At 40.8% G+C, this 25,176-nt stretch overlaps 2 protein-coding genes across 2 annotated transcripts in view; one reads left to right on the top strand and one right to left on the bottom strand.

Moving 5' to 3' along the window:
* KPNA5 (karyopherin subunit alpha 5) overlaps nt 1-20,318 on the top strand; it is a 26,046-nt gene extending 5,728 nt beyond the window's left edge. Inside the window, exons 5-14 of the mRNA XM_040057775.1 lie at nt 576-670; nt 1,477-1,608; nt 1,877-1,965; nt 8,241-8,340; nt 9,941-10,104; nt 11,158-11,236; nt 12,174-12,299; nt 13,148-13,275; nt 14,912-15,090; nt 16,648-20,318. Of these exons, the coding sequence (XP_039913709.1) occupies nt 576-670; nt 1,477-1,608; nt 1,877-1,965; nt 8,241-8,340; nt 9,941-10,104; nt 11,158-11,236; nt 12,174-12,299; nt 13,148-13,275; nt 14,912-15,090; nt 16,648-16,835 (1,280 nt within the window). The 3' untranslated portion in view covers nt 16,836-20,318. The remainder of the gene's footprint in view (nt 1-575; nt 671-1,476; nt 1,609-1,876; nt 1,966-8,240; nt 8,341-9,940; nt 10,105-11,157; nt 11,237-12,173; nt 12,300-13,147; nt 13,276-14,911; nt 15,091-16,647) is intronic.
* Nucleotides 20,300-25,176, bottom strand: FAM162B (family with sequence similarity 162 member B). Its single transcript, XM_040057776.2, has 4 exons — nt 25,105-25,176; nt 24,195-24,306; nt 21,079-21,187; nt 20,300-20,878 (listed from the first exon to the last, which is right to left on the bottom strand). Exons 1-4 carry the CDS (start codon nt 25,115-25,117, stop codon nt 20,780-20,782), a joined length of 333 nt encoding a protein of 110 aa, XP_039913710.1. The 5' UTR covers nt 25,118-25,176; the 3' UTR covers nt 20,300-20,779.

The raw sequence follows: 25,176 nt of genomic DNA, 5'->3' as shown, positions 1-25,176 counted from the left end.
TCTTCATTATTTTAAGTAAAAAACAAGGATATTTTTGATTGAGGTGGCATGGGCAATAACAAGCTGGGCACTAACATACTTAGAGTAATTGTTGCAGTGATTCAGCTTCTCATTCCCATTCTCTGCTCACGGGGAAAAGAATTACATGGCTGGCAAAGAAGAGTTGTAACTTGTTTTTGCTGGGCCTGTAAAACATACAATCCTAAGGTGATACTGGTATAACATGATAGGTAAAGGTATGCTTGGTCTTTTAAAGTAGTGTTCAGTGACCATAATTGCTCTTCCACCAGCCTGAGCTATTGGTGGAAGGAACAGGGTTTTGTGATGTGTTACTAATGTGCTAATTGATAATAGTATGAGTTACTGTTATTATATATAACAGGGTGTTTACTGCATTGTAGCACTTCATAGAGAAGATCCTGCAGACTTCTCAAGTGAAAAGTTTGTGACTCCTTTTGAAAAGAAAATGAATGAAATTATGATAAGATCTACAAATCATATTCACGGGTTTTGTCATACTGAAATAGTAATTTATTTGGTCTTTTTACACAGATATGTTTGTTCTTATTCCCTAGAGCCTAATCCACCTATAGATGAAGTAATTCAAAAACCAGGAGTAGTACAGAGATTTGTGAAATTTCTAGAGAGGAGTGAAAATTACACTCTGCAAGTGAGTTGTGCTCGTACTGATTGGGGGTTTGGAATGGGATTGGAAACCTTCTGAAAGAGCTTTGGCAGACACATGCTGTTTTGTTCGGTGGGGGCTTTTAGTAACCAAATATTATTATTTTTCACCACTGAAGCCATATGTTTTCATTATTGCTTCTAAAAATGTGACTTCACTTTGTGAATTTCACAGTAGTCTAGGGTCATGCATTCATCTGGACAAAAACTTGGGTGTTGAAAGCAGGGGGTGTTCAAGAGGATTTACAGAGTGGTATATTAAAATAATCAGCAATGATGTGTGAGCAGACTGTCTTGTTAAGTGTTGAATATACTGTAGCACTTTTCAGCTGAAATCTTAGGAAAGAGAAATTACAGGAAACTGAAAGGCATGTTTGAAACCCTTTTAGAAAATATTTGAGATTAGCTAATTAATGGTAGGAGTAGCTAGTTCTGTCTGCTCCCCCATGGGAATAACACTTAGGCCTCGTGGACATTTGTTCTAGAAGAATTAACTTAATATTGAATAGACAAAAGGTATTTGTACTAGTTAATAGTGATTTGAAATATTTTTTTAGTTCTGTCGGCCAAAACCTAAAAATAATGTAGTTACTGAAGGTTCCTACTAAATAGAGATTTTTGTCAGCTCCAGGTATTTTATTGTATAGAGTACTATAATAGTAATTGCATTTCAGTGGAAAGGAAAAACAGTTGAAAAATAAACCTCTGAAACTCTTCTGTCAAACTTCATATCATGATTTTAGGCTTTATTGCTTAGTCGTTTAACATGGCTATGTTTGTGTTCCTTAACAGTTTGAAGCAGCTTGGGCTTTGACAAACATAGCGTCTGGAACTTTCTTACACACCAAAGTTGTAATTGAAACTGGAGCTGTTCCCATTTTTATTAAGTTGCTTAGTTCAGAACATGAAGATGTACAGGAGCAGGTAACTGTCTTCTTGAGGGGTTTTATAACTACTTAAAAATGAGTTATGAATGTCTCTCTTGGGGGTGTCTGGGGTTAGGGAGGCTCTGAGCCCCATTTGCCTACTAGCTTGTTGATCTTCCTCCAGGAGATAAAAATTACTGTCACTATATTTTCCCTCCTGGATTTTTTTTTTCTATTCTATAATATTTGCTGCAAAAGGTATAGATTATCTGTAAAAGCTGATTTGCAAACATGTATAAATTCACTTGGATGCTTTGCTTTTTAAGGCAGTGTGGGCTCTTGGAAACATTGCTGGTGATAATGCAGAATGCAGAGACTTTGTTTTGAACTGTGGAATATTGCCACCTCTCTTGGAGTAAGTATTGTAAACTAATATTTTGATATGTTGTACATGTATAGATGAATGAAAACTTCAACTTAGAATTTACTTGAAAAGAATGTGTTTTTGTCTAAATTGAGACTCATAATAAGAAACAATTCAGTGTTTTGGATTACATGAGCTTCATGTATATCTTTAATTAATCCATGACTGGAAGCTTTTCAATGTTTGCAAAAGGAGAGAAATGTTACTTCACAGGTAGGAAATTTCTGTATTGTGCCAACTCTTTGTCGTCAGATTTCTGAATGTATGGCATGGGAGACATGATTTAATTCTCACTTGTATTTGTATAGTTCCATCTGCCTAGGCAATAGGCTGTTTTCGCCACCTTTGTTCAGTAGTTCCAAGCTCTAGTCTTCCTATTTATCTATTTGCTTGCTGAGATGAGCTGACAGAGTAGTTATTACATGAGCTGTGTTCCACTAGAAGATTTCACTAGGAATATTGTAGAAATAGCTTCCTCCTGCTGCTGAGGACTCCAGGACGGTGTAGATGAATGTAGACGAGAGATCTCTGAAGTTAGGTTTTAGAAGATGAGGTTTATTGTAAGGGATGTGGGGGCCTTGCTCGGAGCTGCCAGGCTGCAGCTCGTGGCAAGGCCTAGGAAAGTGGGGGAAGGGAGAAGTAGGGAGAGGAAATTCCAAGAGAGGAAAGTCCTCAGGGAAGGGTGCAAGCAGAAAGAGAGCAAAGAGCAAAGAGCAAAGAGCAAAGAGAGCGTCCAGCCCCCCGGGACCCCTTATCAGGGGTCTTCAAGGTGGGCTGGAACAAGCCTTGGGCCAATGGGGTTACAGATACCTGATACTTCAGGGGAGGGGTACAGGTGTGGGATGAACCATACATTGAGGGGTGAGACAGAACATTCCATTTGACCTCTGGGTCCGGCTGCAGGTAACTTTCAGATGGTCACGTAACTGTTTTCCCAGAGATCCAGTATCTAATACATCTCAAACATCAAAACTTACTTTCAATTCTATCTCAGTTACAGGTTTCACATTCTCAGAATAGAGGCAATCATATTTATAGGGCTTTCTGGCTTCATCCTCCCCAACATCTCCCCCGTTCTTATTAACAACTAAAACACTAGACACTGTCTTACTCATTACTTTTTTCACACACTGAAGTATGCAGGGAACTGCTACTAAAACTACAACTACTACTATTAGAATGATCAAACCTATCTTACAAAGTTCCTTTAGCCAAGGTGCAAAGCTCAAACCATCAAACAAATTGTCTAACCAGGATGGGTCATCTATTGTAATTTGGCTAGCTAAATCTCTCAATTCTTGCAATTGTTTATGAATGGAAACAGAGTGATCAGATAAATTCATGCAGCACAAACCTTCAAAATCTTTTGGAAAAGGTACTCTAACTAAACAGGTTTTTCAGGGCTTCTGTCGGATAGACAGATGGTATCAGAGCTTGCAGACTTAGCTAAAACAACTCAGACATTCATCTTTGGTTGCCTTAGGTAAAGCTTCACTACAAAAACTAAAACAAAAGAACAAAAGTAACATGCAAATAATAAAACTCCAGTCTTTTCTTGGGCTGCTTTTGGCGGATCATCTTCTCTTGATGATTCTGCGCAGCTCAGGTCTGGGTGTTTGCTTCTTGGTTTGCAGAAGTACTGGCTGATGTGGGTGTGTCAGCAGGCTTCGATGCGTGGTACAGCTTCACATTCTTCACTGGAACCCACTTGAGTCCTCCTTCTGTGGAGGCAAATGCAAACCTCTTCCCCCATGTTACAGGATTATATGGTCTTTCTAACTGTCTTGATTTTAAATTTTTAATTGAAACTGGGGGGTGTACTTTCAGTTTTACCTTTTTAGTGTTCAAGAAATGTCTGTAAATGTGAGGGTGAGGCTCTTTTGCAGAGCTGTTCAGAAAATTATAAACATACTGAGCTTTCTTCAATCTCTTTTGAGGTGTAGCTTGGGCTTTCCCCCTTTTCACTTGACTTAAAATGCGTTTTAGGGTTTGGTGTGTTCTTTCTAGGGTATTTTTCAGCAGTTCTTTAAAATATGGAGAGCAGATGCCACTGTCCTTTATCACTTTTTGCAATTCTTTCATGTCCTGAGATGGGATAGGTGTCCCTGTTCTGGGACCTCCAGCTTGCTGGCTGAATATCACAGGCATAGCTAGAGGATTTAGATTTTCTTCTTTGCAAATTTCTCGTGTGACTTCATGCCAGTCTGTCAGTTGAAGGTCATCAGAACATTTCTGGGGACCTTCCAAAATCGGGATTGGTGGTGGTGGATCCTCAGATTTGAGACAGCTTGCATCTGCAAGGGCAAAGCAGTTCTCTGTCTGTCCTGTATTTGTTAAAGTGGCTGTCACATTCCATCCTCCCCCTTCTCGTTGCATGGCTTGTGTGCCAAGCTGTGGTTCTGTCATGCTTGGGCACGATGCAAGATGCGGCGGCAGAGGCAGGGATGCAGGAGGCACAGGCAGGAATGCAGGAGGCAGAGAGCTTGTCAGTGAAGACATCTGAGAGGAACTTGAAGCCGCGGGAGGAGTCGTCAGGCATGAAGCTGTTACAGTAGCACGTAGGTCTGGCGGTGGAAGAGGCGCGGAAGGATACATATAAGTCGCTGTAGAATCGTGTTGCTGTTGTGCTGTGTGCAGGGTCGTGGACGGGGGAAGGGCTGCTGAAGGCTGTGGTTGTGCAGAAACTGCTGAAGTCTGTGGCGTCGGGGGCTGTGCAGCACGCGCGGCAGTGTGGACTATTTGCGATGGCACTGTAACAAGTTCCGGCTGAGCGTAGGTTTCTGCATGGGGCTGTATCACAGGCGGTGACGCGGCCGGGCGCGTTGGCGCGAAATGCGAATGCGCTGCGTGCACAGGGTGGGCGTAGGAAGTCATCACGGCGGCGGGCTGCATGGGGCGCGCGGGACGCGGCGGAGGCGCAGGGATCGCAGCAGGAACCGTGGGAGGGATCTCTAAGAAGCCTGTGGGCACAGGACACGCCGGAGCCGCGGCTGGGGGCTCCGGAGAGTCACCGTGCGATGGGGACACGTCGGCAGGGGGTCGTGCTGCGAACTCGGCCACAGCCCCGGCCTCCGGTGCAGCCGTCGCTCTGGCAGGGACGGGGGGGCGGGGTGGAACACGCCGCGGAGCAGGGACGGGGCGCGCACGGCCATCTGCCGTTTGTGCCGCGGCACTCAGCCGCTGGTAGCTCGCAGGCTGGGCCGGGGCACGCCGCGGAGGGGGGACAGGGCGTGCACGATCAGCCGCCGTCTGTGCTGCGGGAGTGAGCTGCTCGTAGCTTGCGGGCAGGGCTGCGGCACGCCGCGGAGCCGGGACTGGAACGGGCTGTAGCATCCGCCGCGGCGCGGGGCTGGGGCACTCTGCACGCGGCCGAACACGCGGGGGGGTGGTGGACATCTCCGCGTTAGTGTGCGCGAGGGGAACTGCAGGGACAGCCGGTACCGGCAGCACCGCGGGCGCCGACACCGCTGCAGCCGGCACCGCCGGCTCATAGAAGGGCGGCGGCGGCGAGGCAGCGGCGGGCACGGGCGAGAGCGGTGGCACCGCCAGCGCCGCGTCGGCTGCAGAGAGGGGACCCTGCGCCGCCTGCAAAAGCGTCGCAGCCTGCCTGTGCAGTAGGCCTGCGACAGCAGCAGCTACAGCAGCAAACGCTGAGGCTGGCGGGCCGGCGGGACCCGCGGCGGGGAGGGGGGGTAGAGCCGGGGCCGCGTGGTATGGAGGGGGCAGGGCTGCCACCGTGCCGGCAGCGAGAAGCACCGCAGGGATGCTGTCAGTGGGCGGGCTCACAGGGGCAGAAGCGGGGACGGGGCCCGGCACACCGGAGCGGGGGGAGGGAGCCCCGGTAACAGGAATTCCAGCCGTGAACGGGACCGAGGGCGCGGTGGGAGGGGCCGCAGGGTCCGGTGGGGGCGTAGGGGCCGAGGGGACGGGTGCCGCAGCCACGAGGGTGGGGAATGGGGCCGCGGCGGTCGGCGGGGCCGCGGAAACCGAAACCACGTGGCGCGGCGAGGGGGGGGAGGGGGGCGGGCTCCGCTGCAGATCGGCGGCCACGCGGAGGGGACCTCCGGGAGCGGCGTGACTAGATGTCGTGGCTGCAGAGGCATTTTTTGTAGCAAAGATCTCAGCGAGAGCCTTAGAAGCTGGAAGGAGCTCAACAACAGCGAAATTCCTTCGTGAAATATCATTAAAGAGTCTATTTCCAACTGAGTCCCAAAAGTCTCTGGTAAAGACGGCTGAACGGTCAGCATTGGGAAAGTTAACTAGAGTCCATTCTAAAAGGTCTTTCAGCTCTTGCTTATGTAAAGTACTGTGATTGCAGCGTAAAAGATACTTAAGTTTCTTATAGAGATCTCTATCAAGGGTAGAATGGCAGTGCCCCATTTTTACACCAGTGTAGCTCACCTCGATGTCGCAGAAGCAGGTCCTCACTCGAGATCCGACGTGGGGGTTGGCCAGACACTCCAGTCGGCTCTCAGGACGCTGCGCGGGGTCCCCTTCAAAGCCACGGCTCCAGGCGCTGCTCAGGAACAGCTCCTCCGTGCTCGGGACTCCAACCTCCCCTCGGCGCTTCAGTGCGGGCAGCGCAAAGCAGTGCCCACACGCGCTCAACGCACGTGGCAACGTACCACGGCAAAACTCCCCCCGTGAGCCCCAGTGGCCGCCGCTCAGCAGCAGCCGTCTGTGCTCGAGGGACGCCAGGCAAAACCTTCTCAGAGCTCAGAGTGTCCGCTACTGAGTAACGGTCCTTGTGCTCAAGGTTTTGCCCTCGGCAACTTTAAAGAGCTCCAGCCTCACGCTGCCCTGCAGCGATATACTGTGCTCACGACACCGATTAGCATACAACTGGTAATTTAGTTACCGTCCATGGGAAAGTCTCTCACAGCTTGAAAGGCTGGGTCCGGCGTTTTCCACGTTGTGCGCCAATTGTAGAAATAGCTTCCTCCTGCTGCTGAGGACTCCAGGACGGTGTAGATGAATGTAGACGAGAGATCTCTGAAGTTAGGTTTTAGAAGATGAGGTTTATTGTAAGGGATGTGGGGGCCTTGCTCGGAGCTGCCAGGCTGCAGCTCGTGGCAAGGCCTAGGAAAGTGGGGGAAGGGAGAAGTAGGGAGAGGAAATTCCAAGAGAGGAAAGTCCTCAGGGAAGGGTGCAAGCAGAAAGAGAGCAAAGAGCAAAGAGCAAAGAGAGCGTCCAGCCCCCCGGGACCCCTTATCAGGGGTCTTCAAGGTGGGCTGGAACAAGCCTTGGGCCAATGGGGTTACAGATACCTGATACTTCAGGGGAGGGGTACAGGTGTGGGATGAACCATACATTGAGGGGTGAGACAGAACATTCCATTTGACCTCTGGGTCCGGCTGCAGGTAACTTTCAGATGGTCACGTAACTGTTTTCCCAGAGATCCAGTATCTAATACATCTCAAACATCAAAACTTACTTTCAATTCTATCTCAGTTACAGGTTTCACATTCTCAGAATAGAGGCAATCATATTTATAGGGCTTTCTGGCTTCATCCTCCCCAACAGAATATCATTCCAGCTTTTGCTATGTGCTTGCTGTAGTATTTTCATCACAGGGAAAAAATCGCACAATACACATTGCACAGTTTATTACCTCTTAAAGCAATAAAACAACTTAAAATGTTTGTAAAATAGGTTAGAATAGCAGAGGGGAACATGATTACATTCACCAAGGGCTTAAAGAATTTATATTTTAGACATTTTGGTACATATCCAAAAGTGAGCCTAATTTTTCAGGTGTTGAATCTTTCGTGTTCTATTTGGCAAAACCAGAAATAATGTGTTATTTTTTTTTTACAAGAACTTCCAAGTTACAGCTTGAAAGTTTTTATGGAACTATTTTTATTAATTTCATTCTCTGAATGAAAACATCAAAGTTCATTCCATGTAGCGTTGCATCTCCTAGCCCATTCTAAAGACCCTCAGAATGGTTTAGTTGAATGCTTTTTCATATAAGCAGTTGTTTACTTTATGTGCATGTATGTGATTTGGGAATGAGACATCCCAAAGTTATGCAAAGTAACCTGCTCAGATTCAGTTGATTTTGAGAAAATAGTTGCTGCATGTAAGATACGAAGATAAAAAGATTTAAGCTAGTTACCAATAATAGAATTTCTCGTCATTACTTGATATCCTGTTGGTAACAATAGTCATAAAATTACCTTTTTATTTAAAATTACCTATTTATTTTATCTTATTAAAATTTTAATAAGAAATTACTTTTTTTTTGTTATTGCTTTCTCTCATAGATTGTTAACAAATTCAAATCGTCTTACAACAACTAGAAATGCAGTCTGGGCGCTCTCAAATCTATGCAGAGGAAAGAACCCACCTCCAGACTTCAGTAAGGTATAATAAAATACTAATTTTGAGAAATTAGAAAGCTAAAGAATACTTACATTTGTAATATTTTATAATAGACAGAATCTTTGAATCTGGATATAGGCATACATTTCATGTTTTTAATGTCATCACACAGTCTTGCCCATCTGTTGTATGTGTGAAAAATCATCTACTTTGGCACCTATCAGCAATAAAATCATTCCACTTAAAAACTTGAGACTACAGTCTTGTGCAAATAGTCATACACTGGTGTGAAGAGATGGACAAATTATACATTCAGCACTAAACCATTGGGGCTGTATTTTCTCCAGAACTCTTGTAGAGAATGTGAGTTACAGTTGAAGCTTCCTCAGTATTCTTTGTTTGTTTGTTCTGTGATTGTGAGTGCATGCTGCATGAATAAAAATTTGAGTGTCCTACTCTGTCAAATGCAGTTAACTCAGACTATGATGACAGCAGAGAGAGCCTTATATGCCCTCCCCCCCCTTTTTTTTTTCTTTTTTTTTCCTTCTCTCTTGTGTGTGGCTATAAAGACTGTAGAGACTAGTAGGAGTTTTAGCTTATTTTCAGTATGAAATTAATTTCTGTTAAGGTTAATGAGTTTAAAAAAGCTGAACATTGGATACTCTGATAGAAGAGACTGAGGTTAAACAGTCATTAAAGTTAATCTGGAGAGAGTTTACCTCATGAGTTAGTAATTACTAACTAGTAGTTATTGCTACTTATTAATTCTTGAAGAAATATTAACAAAAAGGGGGGTTTTCTGATGGCAGTTAATTGATCACCTCACAGTGACTCTGCCTAACCTGTATCCTTTACTAGTGTTTTGTTCTGGTAGAGGAAAAAACAAGAAATTTTTTTTTTTGGCAGCTTGAATACAAAATCTCACAGGAAAAGGATGCTCTATAGGCAGCTGCTAGTAAGAATAGGTCCTCTGCTTTTTGCCCTTTGCAACAGCAGCAGTTGGACACATAATAGAGACTGAATTTGCATAACCCTTTTAAGGTGAAGAATTAAGTACTACAAAGAATATGAAATTCCCAGGCTTCACAGCAGACACCTGTCAGGTTCCAAATGGTGTTAAGATGCTCTGGTTCATTTGGCTCTGTTGGGAAGCTACAGAGATTAAGGCCAGAGGGTGCAGTGGCAGTGAGAACTGAAATGAGACATTGCTTGTTTCAGTGAATGGTGGGTGCTGTGTAAGTTACTTTAGGCTGGTTATTACTAATAACTGCCAGTACTCCTACAAAGCCAGCAATAAACAAAACCAAAACCTTTATTGCTTTGAAATTCTGCTCCCTGAATGATTAAAAAAAGCATCAGTAATTCCTGTAAAAGCAAGTGGGTTTTTTTAAGCTGAGCAATTACATACTTAATACAGTATCTCTCAACAAATAGGCTATGAATCAGAATTTATCCAATTTGCTGCTTTGAACTGGGTCTGGTTTAATCAGAAAGTGTCCCATCTGGGTCCTCATTCTTTAATGACCTCATGTCACCTCATGAGCAGTAAACAGTTTTGCACGTTTATGCCTCTGCAGAGTGTTCTCTGAAACTTGAAAAGTACAGAACAACTAATTTTATGCAATGCTTTTTTTTAACCTAGGTTGCACCTTGCTTAAATGTTTTATCAAGACTGTTGTTTAGCAGTGACCCGGATGTATTAGCAGATGCCTGCTGGGCCCTCTCTTACCTTTCAGATGGTCCCAATGATAAAATTCAAGCTGTTATTGATTCTGGAGTGTGTCGAAGATTGGTAGAGCTGCTTATGTAAGTCTTCATCTCACCAAATTAATGTCTTATAGTACTGTTAGTATTAAAATTGAGCTGTTTTCTCTCCTGAAGTCTTAATTTATTTTTGTGAAAAGTGATGAATTCAGTCTGAAATCTTCAAAGCTGCTTGCTAGGTTGCTCGGTTCCTGCAATTATTCCTGATATTGACAGTGAAAAAAGTTTTCTTCAAAGTACTCCTTTATGTTCCTTAAAATTTAATGTAGGATTTCATATATGTGAAGGAATAGAAGGGCAAGGACCAAAGACCACTGTTGAATTGTAAATTAATTTATCTTATTTATTTATTTATTTATTTATTTATTTCACTGCTGTATTTTCCTTTCTAGGACATATGATTGCTTTACAGACAGTTCTTGGACTCAGTGAAGTCCAGAGGCTGGCTAGAGCCACTTTTAAACTATTCCAATATATCTGGGTTATGGTTCATTATTTTCCTGGAAAGGGAGACTAAATCCCGGTGTTCATGTGGGACTGCCGGGTAGGACTGTGATAGTAGTTCCCAGCACAGACAGCTCAGCACACTTCCCCATGGAAAGCTCATTTTTATAGCTGTTGGGAGAGGGAAGGTTGCTTTCTTTTCCATAAAAGCTCTAGGACAACTGTGTCATTTCCTTCCCCCACACATCAGGCAGCTGAATATGGACTTCATGTGCTGGCTTCTATGATTATTGACTCACCAAAGGGACAATTTTGCTTACAAAACATATTAAGCTTTAGGAAGCACCTCATAACACCCCCTATGTTTCTGTGGATATTGTATGGCACATGTTCCAGTATCATATTTAGTAATACTTGAGCTGTGCAAAATGGATCTGCTGAGCAGAGTGCGCTAAGTTGTGTTGTACTACTGAGGTGCTCGGTCTTTGAATCAGCAATTCAGTTGTGGGGTTGCAGTAGTCAAATTTGGTTAAACAGGGGAAGTGCAATAAGTAATACAGTGTTTTCGATAACTAAATACTTAGCACCTGAAAATGTCAAATTATTCTTTTAACACTTGGTAATATCAGGCAATATAATATTTGTCTCTAGGCACAATGATTACAAGGTGGTATCCCCTGCATTAAGAGCAGTTGGAAATATTGTTACTGGGGATGATATCCAAACACAGGTAAGACGAGTTGATTTAAGAAAAAATATTTGGCAAGACAGAATTTTGTGAAAACTTTGACAAAATACATGTCCAGTACAGGTATCTGCATGTGCCACTGAAAGAGGCTTTCTAGAAATCTGTGCTGTTGATTTGATAGTTTAGGCTCCTATTTTAAGCATTAAGTTAATGCAAGAATGAACATTTTTACAGCATGATGGATTGCATTTCTGTATGGTGCTTTGTAGCTTTTTTGGGTTTTTTCCTTCCTTACAGGGGGTTCATTTATTTATTATGGTTCTCCTTTTTTCAGTCTTAAAGGCAGTCAAGGTTTTCACTTCTAAGCTATGCTTATTCTTGATTTGTCTGTGAATTTGTATGTGATAGTCTTACTGATGTAATTTATTCTAAAGATCTATTTTATTAATTTTTTGGCAATGGCATTGATTTTAAAGCAATGCAGAAAATAGGAAGACAGGTCTTTAAAAATAATTTGCTCTAAAAGACTGACAGTACTAGTGTAAAAAGCACATAACGGAAGATGTTATTGTGAGCTCTAGAGGAAAGGTTTCTGTTAAGAAATTAAATGGAAAACCTTATCCCTTAAAAAGATAACAAATAACTATAGAAATTAGATACGCACTTGTCAATCATTTTGACTTACTCATATTTTAGTCTTCAGCAGCCTTACTTAGTTTTGCCATTGTCAGTCTTTTGGTCTGAACTTAATTGAAGGCAAATTCTTTAAAATTGCTGGATTGTCCGGTCACACACTACAGCATTGAACACTTTAGTTTTGCAGGATATTACACTTAGCATAATAAAAATGTGTTGCAAAATCTTTTGAAGTCCTCTGTAACATACTTTTATATTTTTATATGTGTGTGTGTGTGTGTATTGCACAAGGCTACATATATGTATAGTACAACCCAGTTTTCAATTTTTAAATTTATTTTAGGTGATTCTAAACTGCTCTGCATTACCGTGTCTCTTGCACTTACTTAGTAGTCCCAAGGAATCTATCAGAAAAGAAGCATGCTGGACTGTTTCTAATATAACTGCAGGAAACAGAGCTCAGATTCAGGTAAAGCCTGGGAATTTGTTACTTGGTTGGTTTTGCTTTCGTTTTACTGCTTCGCTTGATTTTCCTTCACATGATGTAAATGGATACTGCACTGACTCTGTATTTGTTTTAGTCCTAACTGTCTATAATTTTACCTAACCTAAATGTTTTCTTCTAAACTTTGAGATACTATTTTAAATAGAGATAGCTGTCATAATTTTTACTACAAATTTGTCCAGCAAAAAGTGAACTAGTTTGGAAATGGTGAATATTTTGCTTGGATAAAAGACTGACATGATGTCATCAACCCTGAGTTGCATTCTTGAGGAAATTACCGAATCCCGAGTATTGTTCCAGGTGTCTGGAGCTATCTGAAAAAAGGTTCTGATCAACAAAAATGAGAATTCTGAATCAGAATACATATTCCAAAATTATTTTTTCCCTTCTACTTCAGAGATTAAAATTTTACTTCCTGATGTAACTTAAAACATGTAATAAATTCTCCAATTACAGACATAGTCTCTCAATGGAGACTACAGACCTCAGTAACATTGAAAGTTTTGTTCCAAGGCTTGATCTTCAGTTCAAAAACTCAGGATGTGTTGTATGATTTTCAAGTGGGCCAATCCAGTAAGCTGTGCTCTGTCCACCAGAAACAAATAAAAAATCCAAGGTATTCTTGATGGCCACTGCAGCGCAATGTTGGAATAGTTCTGAATTTCGGTTTAGTATTTCTAGTTTGTATGGCATCATCTAAACAAAATATTCTTTGCTTTGATAACAGCAGGCATCACTAATTCTTGTAGTTAAGGCTATAAATGTTCTGAAATTTATTAATGGTTGTAAAATGTTAAAATTTCATCTCTTAGGCTGTTATAGATGCAAACATTTTTCCAATATTGATTGAAATTCTTCAAAAAGCTGAATTTCGCACCAGAAAAGAGGCAGCATGGGCCATAACTAATGCAACATCAGGAGGAACTCCTGAACAGATCAGGTAAGCTTGTGTATGTTAGTTTACTCTGCCTAAGGGTCTTCTCTAGGGCATTTGGATTTTTGCATTTGAATCTTGACCATCATAGCAACAAAACCCTAAACATAGCCTCATATCCTTGAAACTCTGAACAGAGGCTAAATGTGGAAATTCAGAAAAATCAAAGAAATACATGCAACAAACTTAATAAATAATTAGTACCTTGTTTTGGGGGTGTTGCACCTAAAGCTTTCACAGGCTTATCTTCCACAGCTGATATTACATTGTCAAACATAATTGGAACAGTTGAATAGTTTCAGTGTTTGAAAACTGGTTGGAAAGCTGTAGGGAGTTCTTAAGAAAACTTGTGCAGTGGGATTGTATATTTGGGGACAGATTTCAGGGATTTTAGTGATTTCTTCATGTATTTTAAACTCACTATCAGTAATATTTTAAAGCAGATATCTAAACTTGCTCAGAACTGAGTTTGGTTGAACCTTTACTGTCAGTAGCTATTTATATATTGCAAAGATAGAATTGCTGGAATAAAATACTCTCTGGTTTCTCTGAATACTGTAAAATAATGATGACTTTGAATCAGTAGCTGATAACTTGATTTAAAAGTTACTGTATTATTTGGAAGCCAGAACTGAAAGTGATGTGATTACTTTTCCAGCATATTTGGGAGATCTGTTGCAAGAAGTATGTTCACACTTATTTATAATGTAACTAATCCTGATTTTCTCACAACCACTAAGTATTACCAGAGGGATAACAGGGATAACAAAGGAAAGTGTCTTGTTTTTTTTAAATTTTATTTTAATTGCTTATATAATGTAACATTTCAAAATTTAGCGTTTTAAAAATAAATTTTCATTCGGGATGTTCAAATAGTAGGTGGGCATATTATACCATACAAATGGCTTCTCATCAAAAATACCTTTATATTATTAGTGTCATGAAGTTTTAGTCCTCCTAATGTCCTCAGGGTACTACTGCCTAACTGCAGGATAGTTCTAAACCACTGAATTAAACGATATTTAGGCTAACATTGCTGTCTTCATTTTACTTACGTGCTAGAATCAAAGACACAGGTTATTACTTGCAAAAGTTCATACACAGGTTTTTTTTGGAAGTTGGGAAAAGGAGTGGGATACCCAGAATCCCAGTGTCTTTGTCTTTGCATTTACAGATACATCCTTCTCTTTATAGTGTGATGCTACTATCTTAATGGACTGCTAGTGTGAACTGTGTTGGCACAGAACAGTGCCCAGTGTTCTTACATGTATCTAATGTGTTTACTTGATATTTTTACCACTAGAAAATTTCAACTGCCTGAGAAAAGAGCTTCCTGCTAATTTTTCTTCTCTTGTACTCAGTTAAACCTACCTGAAGATTGTAGGTAAAAAAGAAGTTAAAAAGCCTACAGATTTCACACTCCAGTTGGGAATACACACATTGGGGTTTTTTATTAGGATAAGTTGTAATATTTATTTCATTTTGGGCTAAGTTTCTCTTTGTATTGTTGCATGTTTTAGAAATTTTGTTGTTTCAGCCAGTTTTTTTAGCAAAAGTATCAACAGCAGTAGACTGGTACGTCAGAGTAAATGTGCTGAATTATCAGTTCTTTTCCCCTTCTTTTGTTTTTATTGTTATAAAGGTATTTGGTAGCACTTGGTTGTACCAAGCCTCTTTGTGACCTCCTGACTGTGATGGATTCAAAAATAGTACAGGTGGCTTTAAATGGACTTGAAAATATTCTGCGTCTTGGAGAACAAGAATCAAAGCAAAATGGAATTGGCATTAATCCTTACTGTGCCCTCATAGAGGAAGCCTATGGTAAGAACACACTTCTTGTAAAACTACATACCTGAACTTCCTTAGTCTAGGCTGCAAAAACAAAACCACTCTGAGTCATTTTGAAATTTTCAGATAAGTTTTAATACAAGAATTACTCCAAGCATAAGAAGACATAAAGTATCACAAATTAAGTAATGTAATATTTAGTGGAAAGTGGTTAAATGCAGAAAAGGGGTGTTTGTGGTCAGTTTAAATCTCCCTCTAGAGAAGCATTCTCAGAAGGATTTAACAGAAGGTCCCATGTTTTGCATTAATTTATCAGCCATTCATAAATATAATTTTTAATACTTTAATATATAATTCTGTCTGCTGCGGTTTCATTACCGACAGGGATGTAGGATCAGGGCTTTTTGAATTGATCCCAAAGTTGGATCACTTTTTAATATACTAAATATCAGTAACAGAAAAATCAACTTCAGATCCTAAAACTAAGTAAGTTTTTACTTTCGCAAGTGTTTTGTTAAATTTCTTATAAAGGTTCTTGAATTAAACCACTATATAAAGGCATTCTAGTAAAACTGATTTGTGGAATTTCATGATTGGATTATTTTACAATTGGCTTATATTGAGACTGCCATTCTTTATATGGAGACTTGCCTTTTTTGTAGCTTTGACAAAACAAAATTGGCAGACATTTGTATTTCAGAAACTCCTAGTAACTAATAGAACTGTGGTTCTAATTGACTGCATTTCATCTGTATAGATGGTACTAACCTTTCTGTAAAGCACTCTTTACATCTGAATTCCCTGTTACAGAATTTAATTTTTTAAATGAAGTGCATGCTTGAAGAACTTAGCAATTAAATGCATAAGAGGACTAAGTACTGAAGACTTTAATGGAATTTATTGTATTGCAGATTTTCTGTCCTTTTATAGTTTTAAGTATTGACTCTCTGGGTCCTCTTCTTTCCTTGAGCACTTAAGCATAGGCTGCTGAAGCTGTAGAGTATAAGTTCAAGTAAGGAAAACAGCTGATTATATCATCCTCATTGCTGTGGCCTCTGCAGTCAGCAGAAGGGTTCATCTGAGCTCTTTCTAATCCAATCTAAGTGGAAACTGCGTTACCTTAAAAAGCTAAACAGGAATTTTATATCAGCCTGACTGCCTAGCACTTAATTCAGCCAAAAGAGTGGAGGTTATGCCCTCTACCTGCAAAATGGCAAGCTTTCCAATAGGTAGTATCTTTAAATCTTAAAATTAAATTCAAAAAAGATACCAGACTCTGCCCAGTGACGATTCCATGAGCAGAGATAGAATTTAGAGTTGGGGAAGACTTAAGAGTAGAACAGAAATTGGGCTATTAGTTTAATTGAAATGCTTCTAGCATAGTTTTAAAATGAGTTTGGACCGCAGAAAATAAAGACTAGAAATACATGGGTTAGGAAATTAAGAACCGGTGATATCAAATTAATTGAGCTGACTTGGGATTGCATCTTTTTGTCTTAAGAAGTACTGCTCTATTATAAGATGTTTCCATTTGAATTCATCATTCATTTAGGCAACTGTATTTTTTAAAATGTTCTGTTTTGAATTTAGGACTTGATAAAATTGAGTTTCTTCAGAGGCATGAAAACCAAGAGATCTACCAAAAGGCTTTTGAACTCATAGAACATTATTTTGGTGTCGAAGAAGAGGACTCTAGTATTGCGCCTCAGGTGGATGAAAGTCAGCAGCAGTTTGTGTTTCAGCAGCAGGAGGCTCCAATGGAGGGGTTCCAGCTCTAAACTACTGAAGTGAATATAAGCAAAAAATTTAAACACTTGTATGGTTTGGAGTTTTATTTTTTTTCTCAGAGGTCTTTTCTCTATGGCCAAAGTTAGAGGAAAAGCTGAATATGTTTTGCAGAAATGGATGAAGAAGCAGCTCATGCACTTTTATACACTGTGTTAGAGACAGCTGTTCTCCGTTTTGTATTTGTGTTCTTCATTATCTCTTTTGTACAGAAAACAACTGTGAGTAATCATATCTAAAAGCATTAAATGTGATTTAACAAGAACTGTTTAGCTCAAACTTGGTAGGATTTTAGGTAGTAGTTCTGAATTTTTCATGTAGTCTCAAACTTCATATCAGCAATACAGTTACTGACAGTTGAATTTTTGGCAGTAGGCTTGACTTGCCCAGTCTCTATCAAATCTACCTCTTGTATTGAAGCAGAAACATTGCTTCAGAACTAAGGCATGAAATAAAGACGAGCTTGTAAGAAGCTGAATTGGAATGTGAAAAATATTTATTTAAATTGTGAAACTTACATGCATTACTTACTTTACAACACACTGTTGGAATTTATTTATAAAATGTATTTAAAGACATAATAGATATACATATATAATGCTCATTACCTAATATAATATTGAATATATGAAAAAGTTTTTTCTGAATTACGTGGGAAGAGGATTATTTCAGAGGTTTTTAAAATGAAATCAGCAGAGACCTTGCTGGTCATTTGATGTTGGCTCTGTGATGAAAGCTGCTAAATGGCATTACAAGTCAGCCACAACTGCAGTACTTTGCAGTGGAAGCGCAGCCGCTGCAGTTACCACAAAGAAGCTGCAATTAGGAATGACAGAAGGGTGATGTGCACCAATCACCAAGCTGATGATTTACAGCTGTCTTCTGTCAAGATGTGGTAACACCACTTTAGTTTGAGAAACATTGCAGTGTTTGCCTTTTAGTACAATAGCTTCTTAAAAGTTTAGACAATAGGTGTTGTTTTTTGACCAAGTATGCTACTGCCACTTGAATTGTTCCTTAGGTTAATGAATTTCGTTTGCTTTTGGTAAGACAGTAGAAATACTGCAGTGAAAAATGAATAGTGAATCACTCCAGTTGAAGGAAAAGTTTGTTGTACTGTAAATAGCATTAAGTATGTGGACACCAAAACTAACTAGAAGTTATTGTCATCTAAATATTTAGGCTCTACGATATACAGTGTTTGCTGTTAAACACTATAAGAAATAGAATTCTAATATTTACGTTAACAGTTTTGAGTACAGAAAAATGTATGCTCTGCTTTGACTTGCATATAAGTAGTGTTTCTGGTGTATTAGTAGTATATGTCATTTGGAGAACTTAATACTTTGGGGTAACTCTGAAGTATTGCTATTTTTTATTACCTGTAATGTATTAACATCAAACTCCTGGGTTAAGTGAAATCTGTGACATATGAGAGCATTTCATGCTTCATAAAAAGCTGCAATTCAAACTTCAAATCACTTACCCATGGCACTGTGCTTGTCACTAAATAATATTTTAATGCACTGAAAAATACAGGTTAAAGGTGGTATCATTTACAGTACCATTTTATATTTAGAATTTTTTTTACATGCAGGTTAAGATTCTAAGATGTTTCACTTTGATGTTACAGCAATATATTCTATATTGTAATTGAATGTGGGACTTGAAGTGGATTTTCTAAAATTAATGGTCAGTTTTGACTAAGATATAACTGGGAAGGAAGTAACCTCCCTTTGAAGTCTTTTTAGCGGAAGATAGAAGTGTAAGAAGTGTATATAGGAGTGCTGTTACTTTATGAATTCTGAATAATGAGATATTTTAGCAAATGACACTTTAAACCTAGATTTGTACAGCATACAACAGTTTTGAATAGTGTGATAATATTGAGTATAGCTGCCAAATTTTCATATACTGTTAGGTGATTTTACTTACGCCCTTTTTACTCTCATAGTTTTAGGTTTTCATACACTGACTTTCTTTCCCATGGTCTCCCCACTCCCCATATATCAAAGAACAGGGTAACAATCATGGACATCTACTAAGATTACAAGCAAATACTGAATTTCAGTGTTCTAGTGTAAGAAAATTATTCAGGTAACAGGGTATTCCTTTGTTTCTAACAACCTTGTTTTGATAACAACCAGCTGTGCCTGCTTTTTATTTGGAGAACCCTGTAAAACTACATTTATAAGCCTCTCTTATTTAAACCAAATCTGAACTATGAAAATGTTAATTGAAAGACTTGAAAATGAAGAAAAGAGGGGACATTTAAAGTATAGTATTTGTTTCGAAAGAATGTCTTCAGTTGTGTAGATATATTATTCTATCTTGTGGACGGTTAGTGACTGCACTTTATGCATTTATACAAACTATTTCATGCCTCTGATAACATTTAAATGGAACATTTAGAAAGAGAGTGAAAATTCATGGACTTAGGATAATGCAAATAGTTATTTAAACTCAGCATTTGGTTTACCCTGATATTGTTAAAAAGTAATAATGAAAATTCTTTAAAGGATGTACATACAGGATGGTCTTCTATTTTATCACTGGGTTTGTATCATGCTTTGTTAAAAGCACATAAATGAACAAAATAAAACCAGAGATTATGACTTAAGGTCAGCTCCAGTGTACTCATTTGCAGGTAGGGGCGTGATTATGATGATGTTACCTAAACAGATGAAACAAGTATGGAGAGAGAAAATAAAACTGTGATGCAAAAATCTCTTCAAGTTTGGCATTTTATATGCAATCTGAAGTGCCCCGTCAGTTACAAAGTCTGTGTAAAAATACAGGGGTTTGGGTTTAATTAAAAGGGTACCATTTGTTCTGCTTAAATGTGAATACTAACTAGCTAATCTATGCAACTATGCAGAGCATAAGATATTTTTTTTATTAGTTCCCTACTCTTGTTTCACTGAATCATATCTAATTTTTTCATCATTGCACTTTTGTCTGAGGACTGTTTCATACAGCTTTTTAATTTTCTAGTATTTGCTTTACACACTCTTGCTAGCAGCAATCAAAAAATAGTAATAATGTTGGCAAAGAAATGTTTGCTGTAGAACAAGTTTGCAACTGGAAACTATTTATTGTTGGGCCTGTCTTAAAAAAAATAGTAAAGATGCACTATTGTCTTTCCTCCATGGTTAATTCTCAGTTGGTTTAAATTTATTAAATTGTACAACCGAGGATTTTTGTTATAGGTCTGCAAATTGATATGTGGACTTAAACTGTTACCTCAAGATTTCACTGAAATCTGGAATGAGAAATTCTAATTAATTATGGCACAATGTCTTCATATAATGTCTGGAAACTAAATTACCTGTATTAACTTCAGATAGTAATAGTGCATCTTTAAATCCAGGCCAAAGGCCCATTACTGTAACAGAACACATATAAGCAGTATGCAGTATTATGGAATGTTAAATCTCCAAATACCATACAGAAACCAATAAAACCTATTTTACAGATGTTGGCTGTATTTAGTGATTCAGTAAGTGTTGCTTCTTAAAACTAAAAAATGCAAATAGCATTTTGAATACAGCATTCATGCCAGTGAGTTCCAAATGGCAATTTGTGCTCTGAAAAACTATGCACTGTCACCAGACAGAAAACTTCTTGGGTTTAAATATTTTGTGGTTATCTATCCAAAGGTAACTGACATTCTCAGGAAACTACCTCACCTCCTTTAAAACGAATTACTGCTTTTAATCATATGCAAAACCTTCTAAATAGTTTTAATTATATGCAGCAAGTATCCTGAATATCATCCTAATGAGAGACCTTCCCTTTCTTTTTGTGATGCTGTGGCTGTCCTTACTGGCTCCAGGGTGCGCATACTACAGTGGTCAATTTAGGGATGAAACTCACTGATTGCTCTCAGCAGCAGTTAATTTTGCTCTTCTGAGGGCATTCGGCATCTCAGACGAAGTTACTTTGTCTTTGCCTCCGCGGCCAGCGCAGCCTCCTCCCGCCACTTGGCCTTTTTTGCCAAGTTTAAGCTCGTTAAGGACTCGTGACGTGCAGCAGCCTAAGGAAGTAACAGCATAGGAGTAAGGATGCACCCAGGGAAAGCTACCCAACCTCGGGAATGGGCAACAGCCACCTAGGGTGGCAGGGGTGACAGAGACTAGATTAGCTAAAACTTGGGCAGCTGTAAGCTGCTGCTCTTGGTTTAGATTTGAGTGCTTTTCACAGAATTCCATTATTTTAAAGTAGGCTCATGCTCACCTTCTTAGCTGAAGCAATCACCGCAAAACAGGCAATAATTGAGAGCCCAATCATGATGTAACAGGCTTTCACTCGAGCTTTGTTTCTTGCCTTGTCTAGCATCTCTGGCCTGCAATTAAAGTAGTTGAATTGAGTCATTAAGAAAGGCAAAGTATCTCTTCAGAGCATTGCAGACATAACATCATAATTTAAAAATAAATATAGAATTAGCTTCTGAAACAAGCATCTTCATCTTTCTGCGGTTAGTTATGTATCAGCCATTTTCTGATCCTAACCCGTTTCCCATGGCAAAACATTTAGTGGATTGAGATTGCTTTGGGGTTTTTTAAGCTGGGAAAAAATTGCTCACGCAATAAATGTTTGAATTTCAATGCCTGAGGTAAATACACTAGAAATCATACCTTAAAGTCTAAACAAAGTGAAAATTAAGCGGGGTTATTTGTTTAAGATAGATGCAGATGTATATGTGGTGTCAGAGGGATGGTGTAAAAGCAAGCTCCCTTTATTCAAAGTTGAGTTTAGAAATCAATTACTGCTGTATCTAACCTGTTCAGATGGTGTTCTGTAGGCTAAGGACTTTACATCCTTGGATTGTTGATTAAAGCAGTTTGTACTACTACGAGTTAAATGTTCTAGTTCTTTATTAAAGCAGCAGCCTGACAGAAAGTGGGTAGCTGATGTCAGCCACCTCACTATTTCAGGAATGCACACCTAAAGAAGGACAATCTGCAGTATTGTTTTTGCTGGTCATCAAAGGCAAAAGTAGTGAAAACTGCTGTCTTCTGTTTGGCAGTAGGTCAGTGCAAAGGAGGTGTTTGACAGCCCAGCAGTCTGCTTTGGTACAGCTCCCGTTTCTACCCTCCTCTCTTCTGAGCCAGCAGCGTGGCCCTGGGAACCAGCAGTACAGGAAATAATGAAAATTGTCCCAAAACATACAGCTAAATTTTTCCAAGTCAAACATTATACTTGGGAGTACAGTATTTAAGATGTTCATAATAATACTGGCTGTGCACCATTCTCCTTTCATAATTTATCATGGGAATGCTTTATATATAGAGATAGATATTTGTAAGATACAAGTACATGTTTTATACATATGTATAAACCCACAACTGTATGTATAAAAAGAATAGTTGCATAAAGAATCGATTTTGTGTTCTAAGTAAATGTGGTGTATTGCTCTCTTTCCTTCAAACAAACCTTTAGATTTACTCTAAAGAGTAACGTGGTGAGATGGGGCAGAGCTGGGGATTTGACAGTGCCCATGAAAGCCTGCGCCAAGGCTGAGGGCTGCAGTGCTTGGCGCTAAGGTTCAGTGTGGTGGGAGAGGATGGGTCCCATGAGTGGCAGTGCTGTACCGTCCCTTCCTTGCCAGCACACAGGAGGAGCACATTGTGCACACTGTTTCTAGCAGGTGACTAACAGTGCCTGCAGTTCTAAGGAACTGCTTCTGGTTTGTACAGTGATAAAAATCATCTTCAAAACAAACTGCGCATCAGACTAGCACGTAGAATCATTAATCCAATAATCCATTTGTGGCAACAAAAGCAAAAGCATAAATGCTATTAGTCTGATGTATTAGCCTAATTATATTTCACTGCACTAATTGAAACTCCTCTGAGGCAGATTTTCACTTTCTCCCTGCTTTCTTCATCTGCTAGGAAAACAGACCTTCCAATGTTCTTCCCTAATTGCATATTAGGGTCTGCTATTCAATCCTTAATCAAGACTCCAGGTAAACCTCTCCTGATGTCAGCAACAGCTAGGCCTTAAAAAAAAAAAAAACAAACCAAACCAAAACAATAACGCCACAACAACCTTGAATAAAGCCTGCAGATAGTACAAAGTATCTTCAGCAGTTAGGCTGTGTTCATAGGTAGTGACACGTTGCAATTCTTTTTTTGACGAGTTAAAACAGTGCCACAGTTCAGCCTCAATGTCTTAACTACTTCTAGTATATTACTATGGATAGGATAGGATAGGATAGGATAGGATAGGATAGGATAGGATAGGATAGGATAGGATAGGATAGGATAGGATAGGATAGGATAGTCTTACAATTCTGAAAATGCTAACCCAGAAAGCAGTGGTGACACTCATCTGCCAGGCCAGAAAGAAGTGATTTTTGTGCATGTGTCTTTATGACTGGCAAATGCCATGTCTTTATAAACATCTCCCAATGACCTGAATAGCACTTACAGCTCTGTCTGAACTTTCGTCTAGAGGAAGATGGTGAAATTAGCAGCACAAGAGAGGTTAGACTGTCCAGAAAGCCACTGTCCAGCTCAGCACACTCCAGTGAAATTGTCAGGAACCAGCAAAATAGGCAGAGAATGTACCTGTTGTTATACACAGATCTGCACACTGTTTATTCTCAACATGTCACCCAAGGCAGTGAAATACTGTGATGATAAAAAGAAGTGTCCTGGAGAAATGTCTAACTTGCTATCTAACATCCTAGGAAAAGGGAGCCTTAAACATAGAGGGATTTCAGGTGTTTAATGCCTGACTCCCTTAGGGTTTGCTAATTTTCAGCAAGTCAGAGAACTGTGTAGTATGTGTGGTTTGGGTGGGAAGGAACTTTCAAAGATCATCTAGTACAGGAGGGTTGTCAAGAATAGGAGACCAAGGCTCTGTGAAGTACTCTCTTTTCCTTGAGGGATTCTCCTCTCATTACCTCCTTCCCTATTTTTCCTCAAATTCTATAATAAAGAATAATTTGTTGTACGTAATTATTCAGTGACAGCTCCCTTAGAACAGTTTATGCGAGCTATAAACAGAAAATATTGTTTACCAACAACGCCCTTCTCTGATTGCACGTTAGGAATAAGCAAAACAAACAAGCCAGTACATAAATGTAACCAAGGCTGTCTACTCAGATGGATCCAGTTCTTAATTCCAGGCTCTAGGGACTCCAGCAAGGAACATTTTCTCATCTTAACCTCTAACCAGGACAGGAAATTCTCTTGCCCTCTAGTTTGTTTCCAAGTCTCAGTGTTGTAAAACCGACCGTTTTAAACCCAGTAGAAAAGCTTTAAATTTTCCACAGGATCAGGCTCACACCACTGCTTTCCCTTCAGCTCCATGTTACCCTTGGACAAGGCCAGCACACTTACGAGATCCTCAGAGGAATCTCTTCTTCTGTCTTGAAACGTCCAGTCCAGAGAAGGATTTTTTTGTCAAAGTTGGAAGGTTTGTAACTTGCAACCACCCGGTGAGCCTGCTCAGCTTTAAGAGTAGGAAAAAAACCAAAATCCACTTAGTAAACCGCGCACCAAGAGAGAATTATGTCTGATAGTAACGTGTGGAAGGGAAAACCCCATTTTGGTCGTCGGAGGAGCAATTTAGGGATTAGACCTCCAGATCCCGGCTACGCAGTCACCTCCGCGCCGTCTCTGGAATATCCCCGTACTCAGCGAGTGTTTTCGTGGGTCTGATTCGAGCTCCCCGCCGCCCGCGGGTACCGAAGCGAGCAGGGGAGCGCTGGGGATCACCCGAGCTGTGGTGCCACCGGCGGGCCGCCTCCCCGGGCAGCCCGGCCCCGCTCCGTCCCGGCCCCGAGCCGCCCGCCCGCGCATCTCCCCGCCAGCCCCGGGACTCCGCCGCCGGGCCGACCCGGCGCCTCCGCTTTCCCCCCGGCGCGGCGAGCAGCCGCTCAGGCAGCCCCTTACCGCGGGTGGTGCCCGGGCTCCGGGCGGGATCCCCGGCGGCCGCGGCTCCCCGCGGCGCGGGCGGCCGGAGCGGCGCGGCGGACAGCAGCCGGCCCGGGCGGAGGAGCGCCGGCAGCATGGCGAGGACGGCCAGGAGCGGCGAGGACGGCCAGGAGCGGCGGGGAGCGGCGAGACGCTCTGCTGAAGCGGGACCCTCTGCCTCGGCAGAACCCTCTGCCCCAGCCGGAGCGACCCCGGCCCCGCCCGGCCGCGCCCCGCCCCGAGAGCCCTTCCAGCCGCGCCCGGAGGAGAGGCGGGACGGCCGCCCACACCCGGAGGGGATCGGTCCTCCGGAGAAGGCATCTTGTTCACCTACCGCACTCACGCATTGTAACTCTAATGTGGAAAGGTCAGCGGCCGAGACAAAAATCGGCTAAAGAAACAGATG

This window comes from Hirundo rustica, chromosome 3 (genome assembly GCF_015227805.2).
Source record: "Hirundo rustica isolate bHirRus1 chromosome 3, bHirRus1.pri.v3, whole genome shotgun sequence".
Taxonomy (NCBI): domain Eukaryota; kingdom Metazoa; phylum Chordata; class Aves; order Passeriformes; family Hirundinidae; genus Hirundo; species Hirundo rustica.
Note: the sequence above shows the minus strand (reverse complement) of the source record. Positions and strands in the feature narration are given on the sequence as shown.